The 23,837-nt window shown below is 42.8% G+C and overlaps 1 protein-coding gene across 1 annotated transcript; it reads right to left on the reverse strand.

Annotated features, from left to right (window-relative positions):
• Positions 1–59: 59 nt before the first annotated feature.
• LOC133466090 (retinoic acid receptor alpha-B-like) lies at positions 60–23,820 on the reverse strand. The gene is made up of 9 exons (XM_061749439.1): positions 22,778–23,820; positions 9,750–9,904; positions 9,160–9,301; positions 7,610–7,758; positions 7,253–7,429; positions 6,967–7,171; positions 3,873–3,940; positions 3,324–3,414; positions 60–2,105 (listed from the first exon to the last, which is right to left on the reverse strand). Exons 1-9 carry the CDS (start codon positions 22,974–22,976, stop codon positions 1,870–1,872), a joined length of 1,422 nt encoding a protein of 473 aa, XP_061605423.1. The 5' UTR covers positions 22,977–23,820; the 3' UTR covers positions 60–1,869.
• Positions 23,821–23,837: the final 17 nt, after the last annotated feature.

A 23,837-nucleotide genomic window follows, 5' to 3' on the forward strand; every position in this document is an offset into this window, starting at 1 on the left:
GATAGAAGTGTAAATATAATTTTTGTGAAAACTCTTAAAGCTGAAAGCCTACACTTCAATGGCATTTTGATTGCTTTATTTCAAATCCTTTGGGGTGCATACAGGCAAAATCACATCAAGCCAAATACTGTACTTCTGGCCCTTATTGTGCCCTTCATTTTTTCATGTACTGTACAAGCTTCTTCAGACTGACATTTTAAATGATGTGTATTTCACTTTGTGCTGCAAGCAACAGTAAATGCAAACACGGCTGATTAGCGATGTGTAATATTTGTAAATGGCTCTGGTATATCAAAATGATGTAACAAATGCAGAATGTAGCATTTAACAATGACCCCCAAAGAGCGTGCACACATATAGTATACCCACATTTTTGGATTTAAGTAGAAAATCATGTATTTTATTGATTCGCGCATGTGTTTATCCTCTGCCCTTTGAGTTTAACTATAGCATACATTAAAGGGAACCTATTATTACAATTATGTTGGTTAGGTTGTATAATTGTACCATGACAGACAGTGAGGTCAAAGTAAACACCCCCAGACAAAAAAAAAAAAAGTTAGCATTTTTCTTCCTCCAAATTTCATGACAAGGTGAAATTAATCAGGGATTTCTTTACATGGTACATATATATATATATATATATATATATATATAGGAAGAAAAATGCTAACTTTTTTTTACAAACACAAATACAGGCTTGGGGGCTTAAAGAGGCAGAAGCTAAAATGAGAGGATGATAGACATCCGGTATAGTTTAAAACAAAAGTTTCCAAAAGGTTAATCATGCAATACTACTCCAGCGCTGGAAACACAAATAATCGGTCCACTTTCATAAGGAAAACACTGGAATTGTAAAAAGATTTGTACCTGGCAGTAGCAATGTATACAAAGTGAGCCAGTGGCAGTGTGAACTGATACAAAGTGGTACAAGTACAGACATACTCAGATATGCTTGACATGCACTCATGATATCACAGTCTGGTTCGATTAAAGTGCTCACCTACAGGTTGACCGTTTTTAAATACATGAGTTGTTTGCTGCATTTTGAAACAAGCCCCAGATGTATTTGCTCGCAGATGCTACAAAGCGATACACGGAAGTATATTTGCTTTCAGCTGCAATACATTTTTCATTTTGATGAGGCTGCAAAATTGATTCACGCAAGATTTTTGTTTTCTTCCCCCCTGATGTGTGTGTTGGGGGGTGAGGGAGTTGGGGATATATTGAAGGAAGAACTTGACAGTGTCAGCCGCTTTGGGGAGATAAAATATATAATGTATATATACACGTACAGTTAAGAAAATATCTGTCACAGCATCTTTTACGTAAAATACACACTGATTTTGCATAACACGCATGGCTTTTTACAAGAGAAAAATGCATAAGAGGGTTATCGTCTATATATAGACTACCCCCGTAATCCTTCATCAAATCTGTCCACATCTGACAATGTCCTGTTACCGAGAAGTCAGACAAGTGCAGCCAAATAGCAGAAAAAAAACACAAAATAATCTATGTGATCTTTACAAAAAGATTTTGTTTTAGAGTTGAATCATATTTTACATTGAATGCATCAAAACAATTTGTCTTGACAATGTGACAATACTGTCGTTCCAACAGCATAATTTAGGCAGGGGGAAAAAAAGTGTCACACATCCAATCTGCAGCTCATAATTGAGCCCAGTTTCATTAACACTGTGCACATCCACACGTCACCACTGAAGTTTATGGGTTCAGACATTCAGACTCCATTGATGAAATGTACAGTTACTCCACATCAGTCTTGTTGCCTGGATGGTGCTCTAGCAGTGCCACATACTGCCGCATGGTGGTGCTGTGCAATGCAGAGGTACGAGGAGTGGAAATTCAGGGGGAGGGAGATCTGGCTGGGGGGCTCCGGCTGGGAGAGGGAACGGACATCGGGGACGGAGTAGTAGAATTTTGCCGCTTTGTTTGCTCCGGTTCTCTTCCGCCGCTGTCTCGTCCCTTCCCTCCTCCGGCACCTTGGCCCTCGAGTCCCTCAGAGTTCTCCAGCATTTCCTGGATGAGTGGAGGCATGGAGCCGGGTATCTCCATTTTCAGTGTGATCACTCGTTCTGCTCCTAGGTGTGAAAAAGTGTGGAGCAAGCATTCAAAAAAACAACCACACTTGTTGCACGGCTGTAAGACCACATCATACATTTTATATTTTAAAACCATTTTCATAGCTTGATTTGATAGGTGCCACAATATGGTGGCAAAGCACTATTTTTGTCTGACTGAAACTCCTCAACTCACTTCAACATAGTTCCTTGTAGGGCTGTGGGGGAGGGAATTATTATTTTTTTTTTAAATCTGCTCACTCGACCACAAAAATTGGTCGGCGCAAAAAGTTCTGCCTCAAGGCAATAAAAATAAATGAATAAAAGCATATTCGTGGCGCCCGGAACCAATTTGCGCTGTCTAAAACCATTTACTGCACGGACATTTCTTGCAGTTCCATTGGTTAATCGATTCTAAAAAGATTCGATAGTGACAGCCCTAGTTCCTTGGCACCAAGAAGCCACTTGGTAGCAGCAAAGCACTAATTTTGCCAAAAATTACATTTTTCAATTCACTTCAACATAGTTCCTCTTCACCAAGACACCACAAGACGGCTCCAAAGCAATAATTCTATGACTTTTGCCAGAGTACAAAAACAGCGAATAGGCGAGTTTGTCAGTGAATAACCGAGGATAGATTACAAAAAAACCGCACACACACATCGTAAATTCTCGTGTATAATGCGCACCCATGTATAATACGCAGTCATAAGTAGCCCTGTCATATTGGAATGAGTGTAGGCTACACCTTTCCCATAACCTCTAGGTGGCGGTGGCATATTAGAATGAAAGTGTACAGCTTTTTCATAACCACTAGATGGCGGCATACATTTATAAAATGGGAAGGTTTTTTTCATTTTCCCCTATACCCATGTATAATGTGCACCATTGACTTTTGACATTTCTTTGGGGAAACAAATGCGCATTATACACGAGAGATTACGGTATATGAACATTAGAAAAATATGTAGTGCAATGCCTGCACACTGTGTGACAAGAGAATACAAGGAATTCAATGCATACAATGAATGGTGCCTTATTAGTAGTAAATCTGGAGACTCTATGAGGTGCCCATAATGTCGGGTGTTACACTTATTTTTATGGGAGCCTCCTGGCAAACAAGTTGCATACGAACAAACAAACAAAAAACAAACCATACAGATGAAAATACAGTATAATGCCCTCCAAATGTATTGGAAATGAAGTTTTAGAATGGAGATTAGCGAGTATGGAACTTACCCTTCACGCTGATGCTCCTAAGGTCAGTAATCTTCATCAGGATCTTGGGGAACATACAAGGTTTGTCAGGCCTCCTCCTCCGGACATAGAGCTACACAAACAGAATTACAATAATATATATATATATATATTTAAATCGGTCATTGTAAGTCTTTAGATCAAGGACGCTCTGAAAATGCAGTTACAGAATGTTGAACAGCATAATTCTTTTACTAACCGACAAATTTGGATATCTCGTCTGGCAGCCTCGTATAAATCAAAATTTAGTAAAATTTCAAATGGGACAATTTCAGTCATAAATGGGGTAAAAGGGTATGTTAAATGTGATATAATTCTGTCACCTTTAAGTAATTGCACGTACAGTTAATAAAGATTTGACGACAGCTACAGTTTGAATCTGGCAGAAAAATATCAACATCTCAGAGCTCAACCACTAACCAGCATCCTGGACTTGACTTGAATTTGTGCACATACATCAGGAAAGGAGCCTAATGTGCCCCCTTTACCATTGCCGGAAAAAAATATATAGCTCAAATTAAGCTGTCAGACCTTCAGAGCTTCCAGCATTGGCTCCTGAAGAACATCGACTTTGTCTGACTCCTCCAGATCCTGACGGTCTGTGGGGACACACACAAACACGGATAATTGAAAAAACTTGATAAATGAACGGCTCTCCTCAAATATAACACACGTGCACACGCATCTGAAAAGACACCCGTGAACACGAGCTGATGAGCAGCCTCAAATCCTCACTTCAGCCATTAACAAATTCGCCTAAGCCAAATGGCGGCACGATATTTTCTTTGATCAGCGTCATCGCGATGCGTGCATGCGCGATAGTCACATCGCAAAGGTCCTGACGATGGAAGGGGGAAAAGTACTCGGGGACGCAACATGCACTGCGTGCATCGGTCGACCAATCGTAGCCTGCAAAATGTTCTTGCTTCATCTGGTTTATTCGTCACGCCCAGCTGTTGTTTACTGTAAAACTGTCATGTGAAACATAATTAAACGACGAATGTCTCCTAACCGAAGTGCGAGGATATGGTGATAAGAAAAGCTAGACTTCCTAAAATGATTAGTACTGATGTTACAGTAAATCATAACCCTTCGAAGAACACACGGAGCAGCCCAGAGATATAGTGTCGTCCCCAGGTGCTTCGGAGGATGTCCAAGTGGAGCTTGGGGAAATGTTCATGACTGGTGGAGGGCTACAGTGATGGTTGACTTTCTAAAACTTTCTCCCATCTGCTGACTGCATCTCTGGAGTTTTGCCTCAGTAATCTTTGAGTTCTTTTTTTACCTCTCTAGCCAAAGGCTCCTCTCCCCCGATTGCTCAGTTTGGCCGGACGGCCTGCTCGAGGAAGGCTTCTGGTCATCCCAAACGGCTTCCATTTAAGGATGATGGATCTTGTGATCTTAGGAACCTTAAGTGCAGCAGAAACGTTTTTGTAACCCTGGCCAGATCTGTGCCTTGCCACAATTCTGAGCTCTTCAGGCAGTTCCTTTGACCTCGTGATTCTCATTTGCTCTGACATGCACTGTGAGCTGTAAGGTCTTCTATAGACAGGGGTGTGGCTTTCCTAATCAAGCGCAATCAGTACAATCAGAACCAGCTCGAGGATGATCAGAAGAAATGGGCAGCAACCGAGTTCAATATGAGTGTCACAGCAAAGGGTCTGAATACTTCTGGCTGTGTGATATTTCAAATGTTTCTTTTTTAATAAATCTGCAAAAATTTCAACAATTCTGTTTTTTTTCTGTCAATATGGGGTGCTATGTGTACATTAATGAGGGAAGAAAATGAACTTAAATGATTTTAGCAAATGGGTGCAATATAACAAAGAGTGAACAATTTAAGGGATACCCGGAGAGAACCCACACAGGCACGATGAGAACATGCAAACTTCAGACAGGGAGGCCAGATTTGAACCCGGGTTCAGAACTGTGAGGCAGATGTGTCAACCAGTCGGTCATGGTGCAGCCACGTTTGAAGATAATTGCTGAAAATTTGTGCAAAGATTAAAGGCCTCTTCGCGGTCGCGCGGCCGACAACGCCTGCCAATTTTTTTGTCTTGAGTTTGTTGTCGCATTTCTGTCGGGCCAATTATATACTACTCGTGCACTCAGTGTAGTAGTGTCACCACGTTGCACTATTTGCTGTTGTTGACCAATACTGGCCACTCATGCCAGAGTACCATCTGCCCCACTTGCACACTCACTGAGGAGTATCTGCAACATTTGCACAATCGACATTGTCCCAGACGATCGCGCTACTCGTCGCTTTAAACTGCATACAGTCCTTGAAGTCTCGGCGCCCTTTACACAATGGTCATTGCACCGGACTATTGCTATATTAGTCATTCATTCAGTGCTAGAGGACTCTGCATCTTTTTGCACAATTGTCAAAAAATAAATACAAAAATTGTACCGGCATTACCAGACAACTAGCAAACCGTCATTGCTCAGTGACTGTTTTTCTCAAGCGGCTCCAACTACCGGAGACAAATTCCTTGTGTGTTTTTTGGACAGACTTGGCAAATAAAGGTGATTCTGATTCTGATTGCATCACGTGACCGACGAATTGCCCCGCACAGCCCCTCTGCGTAGCTCGACGCGCACACGGCAAAAATAGTTGCTGCGCGTCGAACGCCGCGGAGATCATCTCTCGTGATTGGTCCATTTTAGTCACATGCTGTGATGACGTACTCGGCGTGCACCTCGGTTCTAGATACCATCTACGCCGCCGCCTTCTCGATCGATTCTGCAGCATAATTAAACGTATCATCTAGGTCCATTTGTTCTAGCAGACACTGTTCCACGGTGGCCATTGTCGTTGCTTTGTTCCTTGTTCCGGAAGGGAAAGTAAAAACGACTACCGGAAATGGCCCAAAAAATGCAGTGGAAACTCCACCCTGTGGTGTCCCAGCCAATACCAGCCGTAAACTATACGCGGGGGACAGCCGCAGTGACGTCAGCGCGAGTATAAAGAAGCCTTAGGAATTGTGTCGTACTGAGTTGTGAAGTGTTCCTATTTTTTGGGGGGGTGTGGCTAAAATGGTGCCCAGTGACACAATTGGGCTTCCAGCATAAGTAACCCTCCCCATTACATAAAAACTTGAGCGCCTTTGTTCGCATCAGTGCTTATCTGGCGCAATTGCGAGTTACTTAGAGTATTATGAAGCCTACGCCCCACGAAGGCATTTTTCCTGCATGCCACAATTTCCAGAACAGCTTGGTGTCGTTATTTAAATTTCCAAGCGAGGAGGTGACCAAGATGAGCCCTGGAAGCCTGTTCACTCGTAAACTAGCTGGTGGCTAGTGCCTCTCATCCCAGCGTGGAAAGCCTTGCGACAACGTGCTCGGATATATTTCAGCCACAGGAGGCTTCAACCGGATACAGCCTCGCGGCTCAAACGTGTAGGGGGGTGTCAGCATAATAAAGTTGTTAGATGAAGTAGCCTCCATTTTTGGAGAGGCTTGATTTTACACAATTTTAAAGTCTCACTTTATCTACTTGGCGATTTGTTCTAATCACTCAAATGTGGCAGGGTTTTTAACAACACTCTTCTTTGTGTCAAATCTAGACAAAGTAATTGTCACTTTACAGGGACTTCAAATGTCTCAAACAGAGATGCAGTACCTCCACAGAGTAGGCAGATGGCACTAAGTAATCCAGTTTCTGCATCATCCATTTCCAGTGGGAGCAGCTGGTTAGCGAAGGAGAACACTAGGTCGGTGAGCGGTCCAAACCCGGCGTTGTGCATCTGTGTGCGGTTGAGAGTCAGACCATCGGAGAAGGTCATGGTGTCCTGGTCTGGGGTGTAGCGTGTGCAGATCCTCAAAATCTGAGATGAAGTAGTAACAGAGCCTTTTAATTTGACTTCCTCTGTTTACGTTTTTGTGTGTGTCAAACACAATACACAGACCAATATGTCGAGGCAGGCAGCTTTGAGAAGGGTGATCTGGTCCGCAATGGTTAACGTTGTGAAGCCGGGCAGCTGCTTGGCGAATTCCACCGTCTTTATAATGCATTTGGTGGACAGTTCACTAAACTTATCCCAAAGGTTGACATCAAGGGGCACACGATGCTCGGCGCTCTTGCTCTACAGTCAAGAAAAGGAGACACCAAAAGTCATTTGGTTACTTTTGGCTACCAGAATGTATTTAGAGTGCTTTTACAAATTAAAAAACAAATAAAATAAAATAAAAAAGAGCAATTTTCTCGTGAAAATTCAGATACCGCACAGGTTTATGGAGCTGAATAAAATAGTTACTGTGAGTACCGTAGTGTACTTTCCCAGCTGACCAAGAGAGGGAAATGTGTCTCGGTGTGCACGACGAACTCGCTCGATCATCTGCTCTGTTTCTGCCGACAAGACGTAGACCTCCGCCTCCACCTGCTTCTTCTTCTTGGTCCGGTCATTTCGGACCACTGACCGCAGGGGTGCAGAAACACAACGTAAAGTTTAAAACCATTTTGTTTGAAGCTTTGTCTTAGATCAAACATGAGGAGGATTGATTGCACTCCTTGTCTGTTCAAAAGATTACATGTTGGGGGAGTTGTTACAAACAAATACAAAGACTATAGGAATAATTCTATCTTTACGATGACAATAACGTTCAGTTGTGACTAGGCTTTACACGATCGGGATTTTTCGGGCCGATCACCGATCAGCAAGTTTAAAAAAAAAAAACATAACCGATCACCGATCCGATCACAAGATGGCGCAATGTACCCATTTACATGACTTGTCCATTTTATTGTATATACTTTGTGTACGGTATACTGAGTACTGTATCCATCCATCCTTCCATTTTCTGTAGCGCTTATCCTCACTCGGGCCGCGGGCGTGCTGGATCCCACCCATCCCAGCTCAAAATTATTCTCTAACATTTTAGACAAAAGTTGAAACCATGAATGACCTCTAGGGGGCCTTCAAGCATTGGCCACTGACATAGCTTTAGGTCAGATCAACATTACAACATGACAGAAATAATGGTGCGAACTTACTGTAATTAAATTACTTTATTGCAATTACTTTAATAAATACTGTTAATGACATGCTTACTCTACTTTCTCACTGTCCCGGCTATATGGACGGGTGTTGTCCAGAGTTTGCGTCCGTTTGGCTTTTCCTTTTTCTTTCTCTTTGATGCAGTGCAGTTCTCCATCATTGTAAACCACAAACACAATAACAAACATATCGTTTAATGTATACCCTGTGACTGTCAATTAAATCCGTTTGTTTTTCTCGTATTAATTATGAGATTGTGGTCATTTTGTTGTGGCTTCTGTATGATTTACTCTGTACTGTTTTAGATCAGGCACGCTGTTCGACTGGTTAGCACATCTGCTTCCCAGTTCTGAGGTCCACGGTTCAAATCCGGCCTCCCCTGTGTGTTCTCCCGCTGCCTGCATGGGTTTTTTTTTCCGGGTACTCCAGTTTCCTCCCACCTTCCAAAAATATTGGCTGGCACCCTGTTCAGGGTGTACTGCGCCTCTCGCGCAGAGTCAGCTGAGATCGGCACCAGCACACCCGTAACCCTAGTGAAAATAAGCGGTTCAGAAAATGGATGGATGTTTTCGATCAATGCACTAGATAATGCGGTCAGTGCGTTTACTACAAACGGCCACCAGATGGCGACAAACATCAACACTAAAATGCGTTTGCTGTCACCTACTCTAGCTTTGAGTAGCGTGTAATTTACTGTACAGTCTGCCACCTCGGTGACAAAACTCAATTGTTATATTTGACAGTTTTTCAATATATTAGTTTTAAGCATATACATAACTCAAGGCAAGACGTGTAAAGTACAGCTATAATAAACTCACACTCCTTGGACATTCCAACATCAAGGCATTTCTGCAGTCGACAGGACTGACACCGGTTGCGTGTCACTTTGTTTATGACACAAACTTTGTCTCGATGACAAGTGTACGCCATGTTTTTCTGGATGCTCCTCCGAAAGAACCCCTAAAAACAAATATGAGAGAATATTGCAATGACTTCAATTTCTTTTCAGAAGTAGCGCGACCTTGAGCCGCTACTCTACGTGGTATACTCCAGGGAATATCTTTGTTGCAGAAAACTGTGTGTGCTTTTGTGTTTTCAATGCTCGTCACTGTGGATGATAAGGTGGGACACGAGTGTGTCCTGAGACTAACAAAAACTCACAATGGTTAACTAAGTAAATACTAATTGCATGTAAAGATTGTGTGTGTGTGTGTTTATTGGATTAGATAAAGCGAAGAGGATTAGTGATCCTAGGGGAGGTGTAAAGGTCATGGCCTCCACGCTGACACATTATGCAAACACCGTGTCGACTCAACCTCTGTTTAACAGACTTCCTGCAGGTTGCCTAGCTGCACTGCTGTTGTTGTTACCCAGAATCTTTATGTTGTGATTGTGAGATTTTGCGTACCTTGCAGCCCTCACATGCACTGACTCCGTAGTGGTATCCTGAAGATTTATCCTGACATACAAAGCAAGGCTTGTAGATGCGCGGTGGTGGTGGTGGAGATGGGGGACTTGTGACCAGCAAATCTTCTCCAGAACTCGTGCTTTCAGTTTCTATTGCTGCAAGAAGAGAACAAAAAATTTAGTGTGACACCAATTGAATTACAACCCCAATTCCAATGAAGTTGGGACATTGTGTTAAACAAACAAATTCTAAGTTAATGATTATTGGCTAAAAACAATAAAAACAGTATCAGTTTGAACATTAAATATCTTGTCTTTCTAGTGTATTCAATGAAATATAGGTTGAACATGATTTGCAAATCCTTGTATTCTGTTTTTATTTATGTTTAACACAACGTCCCGACTTCATTGGAATTGGGGTTGTAAGTTTCTGCAAGCAAATGATTCACCTTTTGCTTCATTACTTACTTCAAATCTAACCTGGTTACAATTCGGACACATTTATTTTGCAGAGGAAGTGCCATTGGTTAGCTAGTTAGTTTGTTTACAAACCCCAATTCCAATGAAGTTGGCACGTTGTGTAAAACGTACCTCAAAACAGAATACAACGGTTTGCAAATCCTTTTACACCTATATTCAATTAAATACACTACAAAGTTTAAATATTGAATGTTCAAACCGATAAACTGTTTTTTTATTGCAAATATTCACTCATTTAGAATGGAATGCATGCAACATATTCCCACAATCCTGGGGCAGGGGCATATTTACTTTACGCCGATCTGATCGGTCTTATCGGTGTCGGCCGATAATTAGCATTTTATGCTGATCGGCTTTCGTGTCATAAGTCGCCGAGCCGATCAATGGCGTCATCGAGGGGGGAATAAATAAATAAAAAAAGTAAAACGGACTCAAATTCTGGACAGCACCCGTCCATATAGGCAAAACTGAGAAAGTTAGAGTAAGCATGTCATTAACAGTATTTATGAAAGTCATTTAATTGCAATAAAGTAATTGAATTACAGTAAGCTAGCACCCATCATTTCTGTCATGTAATGTTGATTTGACCTAAACTTATGTCAGTGGCCAATCCTTGAATGCTCCCTAGAGGTCATTGATGTTTTAACTTTTGACTAAAATGCTAGAGAATAATTTGAGCTGGGACGCGGGCTCCAGCACGCCCGCAACCCTCGTGAGGATGAGCTGTACACAAAATGGATGGATGGATACAGTACACAAGTGTATACTATAAATGAACAAGTCATGTAAAGTTCTGTAATACATAAGGTTCACAAGATCTTTTGTATTATGACGTCTGTGGGTTACAGAGTTGTCTAAGCGTGGGAGGTAACCTTCCTTTCCCCCCCATTCTCTTGCCATTCCCCCCCCCCCCCCCCATCTTGTCTTCCACGAGATCCTAAAAACCGAATGTCCGAGGTCTTCGAAAGGCTGAGTGAACATCTGATCTTCTTTGGCTCTGTCACAAACCCTGTGTCTGAACCAAAGTGTCACTGTCAATTTTCAGTGCAACTGTACACACCTGCCAGAAAACAGAGCAAAGCGGAATCGCAATACCGAGGGACGAGCATTGGACAAAATGTTCTTGATTGATGAATGTCCAATTATGTTACTTGTACAGGCCACTTCGGCCTTATTTCAGGCCGCCTACAGCTTTAACTCTGACATTGACATCATGACTCCAAAAGTAACTTTTGACTCACCTTCCCGGATTTTCTCCAAAACAGCAAATTCGCCCAGCGTAGACATGCTTAGTAACGTACTGTATAGTATGCCAGATGCTATGTGGCCTCAAGCAGCAGTCACTTGCTGCAGCTCTTATGAGACAGCCATCTACAAACTACAGGCTGCGCCTTTCAAGCATCACGAGATGATGGCTATCCATGAAGTCGGCGATAGAAAAGAAAAATGTTTAACTACCACATTTAGGTCATTGATTAATGTTACTGTTTATGTGTATACGCAAGCTTTTTTGTTGTATTTAATTAATTATCAAAGAGAGTTTCTGGATTCTTATTTTGTATTTTGCAGGAAAAAAAAGGATTGTCATAAAGAGTGTAGCTCGTATAGTCCACAAATATATGTAACATAGTCATAGTCCCTTCTTTATCACAGTGGCTACATTCCAGAGCCCCCCCCCGCAATAGACAAAAATCCCCTAACTAGTAAGCATATATATGTATACTACGTACGATTGAAAAATCTGTGACACAGTGGAACCATGAAAAGCGAACCGCAATACGGCGAGAGACGACTGTGTACTGTATTTTTCACGATATTGTTTTTGTCTCTACAGTTAAACGTGACATAGCTTAAGTGTCAAATTGTAAATGGAGATGAACAAACAATTGATAAATAATTGTATTTTAAGGGCCACAACTTTCTCTGTTCGGATTGCCAAGTCAAAATGAAATTATTTTCAACAGAACCAAATATGAGGCAAAACATTGGAAAGACATGGAAAGACAGTCGAGCCTGAGGCCCGACTGGACCTCTTCACATTAAATATGCGTGCATCGTAAAACAATAGAGAAAGTTAGAACAGCAAATGTAAACACACTTGATATAACTTGGCCAGTGTTGTACCTGAACGAGTTCAATGAACAGAAGTTCATCAACTAGTTCGTATTTTGGGATGAACTGAACTTTGTTCATTTCTGCCCGATGAACGTTATTTAGAACGCGGTCAAACAGTAATTTACAGCTAATCCGGTTCAAAGTACTACACAGATCACATGTTATGCAATATAGTATGCATAAAATGGGCTATTCAAAATCAAACAAATCCACTCATTGTATACTGAAAACGCTCCAGACACTTATTTTCATGCTCTTTGGCATTGCACACCCGTACAGCACTTCTGGTCACGAGTTACACAGAAAGTTGCCTCAGTTTTGAACTGTAGGATTCCAATTTCTCCCGATCTGTGTTTGCTGGGGGATTTAAAAGGTATAGATCTTCCACATAAACACGCTCAACCAATACTTGTAATTCTAGCTATCGCGAAAAAAAAAAACAATACTGTTAAATAAAGAAGCTATCAACATTAACCAATGGCAAAATCTTATCATAGAGTATATAACACTAGAAAATACCTGTGCCAAACATAATAAGCAAAGGGATAACTTTAAGAAAAGTTGGTCACCTTTCATTCAAATGGTGAAGCTTGATTCTGTTTCCCTGGGAAAGAATGTCATACAGAAATGTAATGTGTATAGTACTTTAAATGCAATGTAATGTGACCAAAGAATGTCTTGTCATTTTAGACCCCCGTGCACAGCATAGGGTCACTCGCATGCATTTTAACCCCTATCCTTCTGGATTGGCGAGGTTGGCCTCTGGGGACGCTAGGCCTCCACCCCGCCCCCTCCTCGTGGGTATGGTTGTGTCCGTGTTGCCCTCCGGGGGAATGCCGATCCTGGGCCCGCTCTCCGTTTCCAGGTGCCGGGGTGGTGCCATTTGGCCCACTCCGGGGGTCTCGTCCTGGTCTCCGGGCGGGGGCTTGGGGGCCGTGCTGCTGCGTCCTGGGCCTGTGCCCTCCTTTTACCTCTCCCCGGGTCGTGCTGCAGGGGTTGTCGCCCTTCCCTCCCTCCTGGGGCCTGTGCCCCTCGCCGCCGGTTGTTGGACAGCGGAGAGGTGGGGGTCCATCCCCCCCTAGGGCCCTGCCTTCCTCTCCCCCCTCTTGGCGCCCTCACCCATCCTTGCTCACGACGGACGCTTAACATGGGCTCGCTTTGGTGGGCTATGACCGTTTTTGGGCGGCTGATGGCTCCTTCGTTGGGCCGGGCCCCCTTGCTCTCCGGGGACAGTGGGAGGGCTCGCTGGGTGGGGGGTTGGTTTGGGCGTGGGGGCAGTGGTCCCTTGCCAGTGCCCCTCCCTTTGGGACTGGTCGGGGCGCTTCGGGAGCTCCCTGGTTCCCGGGGGATCGGTGGTGTCCCCGTGGTTGGGTCCCCTGCTGGACCGGCTTGCTGACTCGGCCCCCCCCTTGTGGGTGGGGGGTCTCACACTTCCTCGATGTGCCGGCTAAGCAACTCCGTACAACAGTTGACTAACATGCATGTGATATTGTGTTCATTCACTAATACTAACTATGATAGACACACTATAGGCTTTAATTACTTGTGCTGGGATCACTAACAACAACACAGGTTATATTACCATAGCAACCCACAGGTTGTTAGAGGTGTTTAGACACTGAAAAAATATCCCACCGCACCACTCATCAGTAGCACTGCCTTGCTCATTTCCCCACATCCTGTCCTGCCCTTTTCTGTTCTCTCTTATCTTGTTCTCTTGGTTATTGCATGTCCTCACCAGGTGTGTCCCCCCCCCCCAATCTACAAATGACTGTTGAAACGTTAGTTGTGTTCAAGTATCTAGACTGTCTCAATATTGTTCTGCTGTGGTTCTCACCCCGAGTCCGCTTGCCCACTCTGTCCCTATGTCTGTCCCCTAAAACGCTTTTCTGTCTGGCTGCATTTTCAATAAACCTTAGAATAATATATATATATGATTTTAAAAGGCAGAGGGAGTATTTCAAACTCCCCTGTTACACAGAAAAACTGTTCCAGCACAAAGGCATACAGATCCACCATTCTGCAAGGCCATGCAGCTGAATAGGATAGGTTAAAAAAACAAAAAAAACAACATCATGCTCATTCTGGTGTCAAAGAACGGTTTTCTAACTAAAATTCATTTTCATTCAAGAGTGACAGGCTTTGCTAGGGACGTCTAGGACAAAACCCGTCTGGACACACTATATACGAGCCACAATTTAGAGTCTTCAATCAACCTACCATGCATGTTTTTGGGACGTGGGAGGAAAGCGGAGTGCCCGGAGAAAACCCACCCAGGCACGGAGAGAACATGCAAACTCCACACAGGCGGGGCAGGGATTTCAACCCCGGTCTGCAGAACTGTGAGGCAGATGTCGACGACCGTGCCGGCCCTAGCAATGCCAAATATATCCAAATACCTGTATATACAAATATATAGTATTGGCACTTGGCACATGCCAGAATAATAATAATTAAAAAAAAGTTATGAAGAGTGTGTGGTCAATACCGGTTGAGAAATGGTTCAATCTGGCATATGATCAATTCAGCCAGTGAACAGGTCTCAACTGCATGAAAGGTGTTTGGCAAGGAAGGAAGATGAAGATGAAGATATCCTGTCCGGTTGTCTCCCCAATGTGTATTCATTGATCTGCTCACTCGCATCCACATTCGAAGTGCCTCTCAATCATGTCACTGATGGGACCCGAATAAGAGACCACCATAAATCTTTGATATCACAGCTCATAAAATGTTGGCCCTATTAAAGATATCATTTACTATGTTAGGTGGGGGGGTTAAAGGGAAGGATCAAGTGTGTGACTTTGGCGTAGAGCTGGGAAAAGCAGTTGTCGCCTATAAAACAGAAAAGTGAGCTGATGTGTACATTTCATAGAACCGTATGCAGTAAATAATGGATGGAGTAAGTTTGAGCTCTGGATTCATTTCATCTTATTTCAAATACAAACAAGCCAGCTATAATTGGTGGGAAAGCAGGAACACGGATGTGAAAGTAGGAATGGGCATAATAACCTACAGGTAAATATCAAATAGTTCTGACAATTGTGTAGAGTTGATGATTGTTGATTAATTATATCTGGAAAAACTGAGGCAAAATTGAGTGCCCGAAATGGTAGCGCTGCCAACTCAGTCTCAAAGGCTATGTTCACACTGCAGGTCAATTCCATTTTTTTTGCCCATATGTGACATGTATCTGATTTTTTTCATTGACCCAGGCCTCTTGTATGTGGATATAAATCAGATATGTATCTGGTGCGAGCGCAGTCTCACTGCTCAGGTTGTGCTGTAAAGTTTACATCATCACGCGTCACAGTTGTTCGACAAAATGCACGAAATGCAATGGTAGACAAAGGAGCAGTAAACAGCCAGTGGCGAAAAGAAGATGCCTTAGAACTAATAAATATCAGAAAATGTTGGCTCCGGTTGCACAAAATCCTTGAAATTGTCATAAATGTGTCAGGAAGAGGAACCATATTTACTTCCATAAACACACTGCGCCTCATGTATTGTGCGCATGCGCGCAAAACACGATGTCACGTCACTTCGCGGATGAATTCACAGTTCACAGTAGAAGTCACATTCATTTTTGTAATGTGAACAACTACATAAATAGATCAGATTTTACATTTAAAAAAAAAAAAAACTGCAGTGTGAACGTAGCCAAATCGTTTGTGGTATAAACAACAAATCAGTAGTATGCACTTTGGAGGAACTCCTCTAGGCAGCATTAATCTGCGCAAAATGACAATGGCATTGAAACAGGAGTACAGAACATTCGGAGAGAACGAGAGGGAGACAGAGCGAGAGCAAAATGATCCTATCCATCCAAGGCAACGCTACACTCTGAGAGAAAATGAGCGAGTTCACCCGGGCGACCAAAGAAGCACAAAAACTAATGAAGTTAGCATGTCAGCATATCTGCAATACCGAAACTGAGATTAAATTTGCTGGACTGACTGTAAGTAGACTGTATTCATGGTGACATGCTCATATTTCTGCATGAGAACTAAAACGATAGCTATAGGTACTTTCTCGACGTCTTTTTTAGTTGGGCCACTGGCTTGACTAACTTTCGCCTGTTGTTCCATTTCCCCCCAAAGTGTAGGCAGAGAGACACCAAAATAGACCAGAAAGTAGTCAGATGTAGGGTTCAAAAGTAAGTGAAAGTAACACTGCGTCACTTAATAACAAGTCTTTACTGCAGAACTACTAGATTTTGGAAAGCAACAAGTGTGCATAACTGGGAGCTATCTGGTATTTTGCACACTTTGCAACTCTCAATTTCTTGACATCCTAACCTTAAATATAGATTCAAACTTTTCCTTCAGAACAATTTGTCTCCACCCTTTCTGGCCTTTTGCTTTTGTTCAGAGACATGGCAATGATAGAGTGTGACACATTCTAAGGTCATGACCCTCCAGATTAAAAACACAATCCCTTTGCTTCTGCCCCCACTAACCTCTAACCTAACACACTTTCACGCACACACACACACTTGTCCCCTCCCCCTGCTTCGGTAACCATACCAGACATTCCACCATTGAGAGATTGAGCTTCCCTCAGTTGGTCTACTCGCTTTTAACTAAGGGGATCAACACAGGGAAATGGGACTGTCCCATAGCGTCAGTCCACATCCGAATATTCCACTCTCTATCCATTGGACACTTCATTCATATTTGTGCTTGTGTTCTTCTGGCACACTACTCAACAGTTTCAGAAGAAGCGGCAGTGTTTCTAAACCCCCACTTACACAGCTGCTTTGGGCTGGGAATGTTATGATGCCAAAGCTGCAGCAACACTGCCATAACTAGACATGCAAAAGGTGTAACAGAAGTGCCAATAGCAAGATGACAAGATTTCCCAAAAATGACAGCCTGTCAAAATGACGAGTCCAGTTGTAATGGCCACTTCAACCGGAGTACAATACACCAATCATTTTGAAAATCAGAGGATGTGTTCTGGAGAAAGAGTTTTTGTGTCAGGAAAAAAGAAATTGCCCTTTTGGGGAATGATTTTTTGTGATATCGCCTACAGAAAATTTGGTAAAAAAAAAAAAAAAAAAAAAAAAACACCTTCAAATCAGAGTAAAAGAGTGTACCTTGATTATTTCTCATCATACCCTCTCAACTGTTTCATCTTCTACTCGGGGAACCCTTTCTCCGATTGGCTGACAACTTTCAGTTAAAGGTACTCTCCAAGTCGACGTGTCAAATTTACCGTGACGTTTCAAACGGTGTCTCTCGCCCTTAAATACTCAAATACTTAAATAGTGCAAATGGAGCATTTTTTTTTTTTTTTTTAAACAAGAAGAGCAGTGTGAGCAGTGGAATAGGTCATGTACTTAAGTAATATTTTTATTTGTGTCAATTTGTGTTGTAGAGGATTTTAGAGGCGTTTTAAGAGCTTATTCCATGATTATTATTTTTTTAATAACACAAAGATGTCAGCCACTTGTCACTTTTGTTTCTAAAAAAGCAAGTTTTATTCTTTATTCGATTTAGTCTTTTATTTATCAATCTTCCTCTCTTACACTCTCTTCTAATGACAAAGTAGTTTACATGTTTACATTGTAAAGTTTTCAACTAAAAACTGTTAAAAAAAACCCCATGCCTGCGTGGGTTTTCTCCCACATCCCAAAAACATGCATGGTAGGTTAATTGACAACTCTAAATTTCCCATAGGTGTGAAAGTGAGTGCAAATGGTTGTTTGTTTCTATGTGCCAGTTCAGGGCGTACCCCGCCTCCTGCCCGATGATAGCTGGGATAGGCTCCAGCACGCCCGCGACCCTGGTGAGGAGAAGCGGCTCAGAAAATGGATGGATGGATGGTCTATACTTCCAGGGTTTTTACAAATGTTTGTTCAGGTTAGTGTGAATGGGAATCTAACTTTATGAAAACGCAAAGAAAAACATTTTGTTTTGTCAACTGTATTGGCTTGAGGAAAAACAAAATATTCACTGTATCGGGTGAGGATGTGGGCGATAAGGACGACAAGAGATGAAGACAGGATATTTTCGGCCTTTGCGATTTCTACAGAAAAAATACAAGCTGCTTTTACATTAACAGTTGAGCACAAGAATACATTCACTTCTGACGGTTATTTCATTTACTTGCGGCCGACATCTTAAAAGCCGAGGCAAGCTGGGAAATATTAAAGTTAATTTAATTGAGTAATTAAGAGTTTATAATTTCAGGCTTAAAACCCTTTGCATAAACGATATTAAAAAGCAGACCAATGCAAACTATGTCTCCAGAACTTCTTTTGAACTGTAAAAACGTGTGACATTGAAACTGTTTAATGTGCTAAACAACACGGAACTAAACAAAACAAGCATCGATCATCCATGGCATGTGTAACCTGGACTCAGAAGTAAGGGAAACTTCTGAGATGACTGAGGATAGTCTTTGAAAAAACACGTCTTGAAGAGAGTAATCACTGAACAAAAGCAAAAGGTTAAGGGCAGGAACAGGTGTACAGTTGTTTCCAGGAAAAACAGTGCTATAATGACATAAATGGTGGATGAGATAACTGGCAGAGGCAAAGATAATGGGTCAGTGTGGTGTGCTCGGCAAGGTGAGCAGGTGTGTGCAGGTAAAGACGGATGACCGGGCGAGTTTAATCTGATGTAGTTGGAGGGCAGTGAGAGAGACAGGATTTAGAATTAAAGGAAGTGTCTAAAAGGTCAAAAAGCCACAGAGTAAATGAATGAATGATAATGAGCCTCATTATCATGAGGCGAGTCAGTTCAGACACCGTATTAGAGGCTCTTGTACTTTGTGACATATCTGAGCTAAATACATAACGAAGTGTGTTAAGACACTTTCAGGAACAAAAACCACTCATGCATTTTATTGCCATGTTTTTATTCTGTTGGACCAGAAGCTAGCTGGTTACCATATTGAGCCTTGGCTTTGTGTATCACTTTTCAATCAGTAGCGTTGCTTATCGGGATTTCTTTCTCCTTACTACACTTTCACAAGGAGAAGGCGAAAGGTCAGCCTTAAAGTATTACACAATGAATACGATTGCACAATGACAAAGGAGCTGTATCATCATTTTTATTTTATTTTTATTTCTGATGAAACCAAACGCACGCAAGACAATCAAATGCCGCTTTCAACACCCGGAAGGGAAACGCTCCATGACCTTAAGTAAAGCGGTATTAAGTATTACTTCTACTCAAATGACCACAGCAAAAGTCAATCAGTCATAGTATCAGAAGCTGAAAAGTGTCTGTGTGCAAGAGGCCGTGATCAGAGTATAAAGTTGAAAACCTCAGATTCAATTCTAATGCCTCTTTGCGTTGAAGGCAATTGTCACCGTCTCAGACGCTAACAATAACGTGACCAAACAATTTAATCATCTGAATGCTCTCAATTGTCCGGAGGTGTGAATGTGAGTGTGAATGGTTGTTTGTTTGTATGTGCCCTGCGATTGGCTGGCGACCGGTTCGGGGTGTACCCGGCCTCTCGCCCGAAGTCAGCTGAGATGGGCGCCAGCACACCCGCGACCCGAGTGAGGATAAGCGGTTAAGAAAATGGATGGCTGGATGGATGAATGCCCCAAATCGCAAGGGCTTTGGGAATGGCCACTTCGGCCACGGCAATGTAAATGCCTACTCCACTGTTATGCCAATTTTCCTGGAAGGCAGCGAAAAGGGGCTTGTGCTAATCAATCTACCAAAATGACGCTAATGTATGTACATTACATTGCATTCTTGCAGGAGTGTTTGCGTCTGCATATGTGTGTGTCACTTGTGCTAACTTTTTTTTAATTTTTTTTTATTGTGTGTAAAAAAAGGTAAACGAACTAAAAAATAAAAATGAAAATCACACTAGTATTAGTAGTATTGTGGAAGATATGATATGGCATAGCCCTGGTTGGTTGTGTTGCATTGGAGGGGTGGGAAGATGTACTGAACTCCTTTCCATGCCATGCCTGTGATCATATTGAGCAAATAATGCTGCCTGGAGGAGTTGTGCCATAGTGGAAGTCTACTTGGTTGTACAGTAATTTAACTTCCTGTGAAGCTGACAGCATGTTGTTGTTCTTTAGACCGCAAAGTAAAAAGTAGTGCACTTCAATTTCCCTCAATTGTTTCATGATGGGATAAATTAGCAATACATTTCACAGAGCTGGCACAATTTTTAAGGACCAATTAATTATTACGACAAAATAATTAATATTAGTAAATGTAATTGATTATGCCCACCTAAAGTCAGCACCTCTTGCCCAACATCAGTGTCTGACCGATAAATGCTCTTCTGGATGAAAGGTCAAAACTCCACACAAAATCGGAGTACAAGCGGCAAGCCCCCAGATTTTCATTTTTAATTCCTTGTACATGTAATGTCCTGAACCTGATAAATTTGTAAAATTTGTGTATGTCAGGGGCCTTTGGGTGTGAGTGGCTATATTATGCAAACAACAGAGACAGCATAATAGTGTTACGTTCTTTTTATGAAAATAACAGAGCTTTGATATTGTATTGCAACGCTATTAAGACTAAAACCCCTGAAGAAAAATGCAGTGTAGACTATTGCGCTTTCATCTCCAACCCATAAAAAAAAGATACAACACAAAATGAAAGCCACCCTCAGTCAAATGCTTGGCACAATGAGGCGGGCTACAGCTGAGGACTCTGTCAAGGACAAATGAATTAATAACTAGCTTTCCCAACGCCACACTTCTATCTTTCAACGAATGGCTGTGCTCCCTCATGCACATCCACAATAAATACGTCTATTTGATATAAACACCGATACGCAACTATTCAACTCCTCCCTTTTTCGCACACTCTGGTCAAACTTAGTCAGTGTACTCTCACATTCCCAGGCAAACTGTGAGTGTGAGAGGATCCATGTAGTGTGTGTATCGCTGTGTACATGCGCCCCCTTTGTGTGCGAGTGTGTCTCGAGCAGACGGAGGGAGAGAGGGGTCATTCAGTGCGGAGAAGTGATGACTGGGCAGCTGACACAGGAAAGAAAGAGGCAGATAGAAGGTGGATAAAGAGAGGGAGAGATGTAGGTCACTTCCCAATTGTCAGTGAGTCATTGCTCCAGATCACACCCAAACACACGCATACACAAAGCCAAGTGCCGTCCCACGGCTACTGCTTGCAAATCACCGGCGCGGTCGTCCAATGTGAATGTGCGTCTGTGTCCATTCGGCCTTTGACCTTTGAACCGGTTTAATGCTCATCATTCCAGTCACACACAAAGACACACAGACACACACTCTGGAGGCTAACCCCCATCGCCCACGCCAATGTGCCTACTCCTCACCGGCCCCCCTGTCCTACATCAACTGAAAAAAAAAAAAAACCCTATCAGGTCTTCAGCAAAAATATGTAGACATTAAGCAGCGTAATATGTAATGCACACATATAGGAAGTCATAATTGTAGCTTCATCTTACATCACTAGTCAATGCAGTCTTTTCAAAATGGGAAGCGTTAGCAAACATTGACCAAAACAGACCAATCCCTTTTTTAATTCTCACTATACCTTCGTCTTTTCCTCTTCTGTATTTTACATTTGGAATAGTTACAGTGTGATTTTTGAAAATATGCTTGATATTAATGACCAACCGGGTGCCTTTACTTAATGGGGCTGTACGTGTATAATTTGTTTGGAACGTTACCTAAATCTGTATGTTATAACTAAAGGATTATGGAAATTGTGCAAATATAGCAACTTTCTACATAAAATTACACTTATTAGTTAAATGCATCTATATCTGCTGTTGTCTTGTAGTTTATAAAAAGGGTATAAAATGACAGACTAGTCACCCTAACCGAAGCCCATTTAAACCCAAAACTAAGTGTGTTTAACTACTGTTCCGTCACAGGCAAATCACTGAAAGTGGAGCTCAGGGTGCGCTTGATGTGGTGGTCACTGAGTGCAGGCAGCTGTTGCTCCACTGAAGGCCATTTCGGTGAAAGACGCACGACAAGTCGAAACAGGGGGATCATTTTCGATGCTAAATTACGTCACACTTAAGACACTAAGTCGTACAAGAAAAAGATAAAAGAGCACAAACACATTCAGAACGCTTAAGGAAGCAGAAAGATAAGAAGGCACGAGATAACCACAACTTCATTCAGCGTGTCGTGCGCTACTTTGCTCAGGTTACTTAATATTTAAGATTTGAATTGTGAAATTTGCTGTCATTCTGTCAAGCATAGCTCTCACGGGGACACAAAGCATTTTCCAATTGTTTGAATGTGAACATTTTTTCTGTACTGTAGCTATACCTCGAGTCCGGATGACGACACTAAATGAAGGGAGTAAGTCACCTTAATAAAAAAAAAAAAGGGGGCTATCGTGATTGACTTTTTCCAGACAAAAGTGTCTTCCACCAATAACTAGAAGCGACACGACTCCGAGTAAGTATGTTTTTAAAAAGCACAACACGTCATGTTTGAACGAGACTCACAGTGGCAAGATCCGCTCCAGTGCCTGCCGGTCACCAGGGAGCCTCCGAAGGGCCTCTGAAGCCCCCCGACGCCGGAGAGGAGTCCTTTCTCAGGCTCGAATCCCGGCGGTCTGTGGTAGTAGTCCATGCCCAGGAAAGAGCCGCTGGTGGGGCTGCGGGGGCTGGGGCTCAAACCCACCACGTCCACGCTTTCGTACATCCCCGCGCCTTGTCTTATGGTCTCGGTATTTAACGTAGGAAAAAGAAACACGCAATATAGAAGCTTATGGAGTTCACATCTTCATCGAGGACTGATGGGCGAAGGGAGAGCGGGAGGTGACCGGTCCTTTTGACCTTTCACCCTAACACGAAGCGCCGTTTGCAGCACCGGTTAATGCCTTGTTTTCTTCTCTCTTCTCTTTTATTATTACTATTATTATTATTATTTTTTTTTTTATTATTTTTTTTACATTCACGGTGCTACAAGTGCCAGGCAAATGAACACGCGGGGTGGTGGTGGGGCTTCGAGTCCATGGAAGCACAAAAAACAAGACCCCGTTAGCGTAACATTCAAATGTCGACACACGTGGTCTGTATTGACTTTATAAAGAGTCCACACGTACCTGCTGCCGATTTGAAAACATAAAATCAAATAAAAGCAAAACGTCGCTATTCAGCGCTTCCAATTTATATCGCTAGCTAACACGAAATCCCGGTCGAGCGTCAAGCTTGGCGTCATTCGGCTTCTAAACGTGCCCGAGCCAGGTAGCGGCAGCCGGTAGCCGGCGGCGGCGGCGTGTCGTTCGATCCACGGCTGCCCCCGGACCGGTCCCGGTCGCTCCCGTCACTTCAACGAGTCCACGCGGCGACCGAGACATAAAAAGCCGCGGCACTTTAAAATTGCCGCTGCGTATCTGCTCGGGAAGCTAAGAGGTCCCGCTGCCCGCTACGCTCAACACAAGTCGGCGGGGACGGTCTCGTTGATGGCGCTTGTTGTGGTCTGTTCCGCCTGTGTCCTGTGGTAACCTCCGGCCTGGACCCGTTGCCCCCCCCGCACCTCCTCTCTCTCTCGCTCTCTCTC

Source organism: Phyllopteryx taeniolatus, chromosome 16 (assembly GCF_024500385.1).
Source record: "Phyllopteryx taeniolatus isolate TA_2022b chromosome 16, UOR_Ptae_1.2, whole genome shotgun sequence".
Classification (NCBI taxonomy): Eukaryota; Metazoa; Chordata; class Actinopteri; order Syngnathiformes; family Syngnathidae; genus Phyllopteryx; species Phyllopteryx taeniolatus.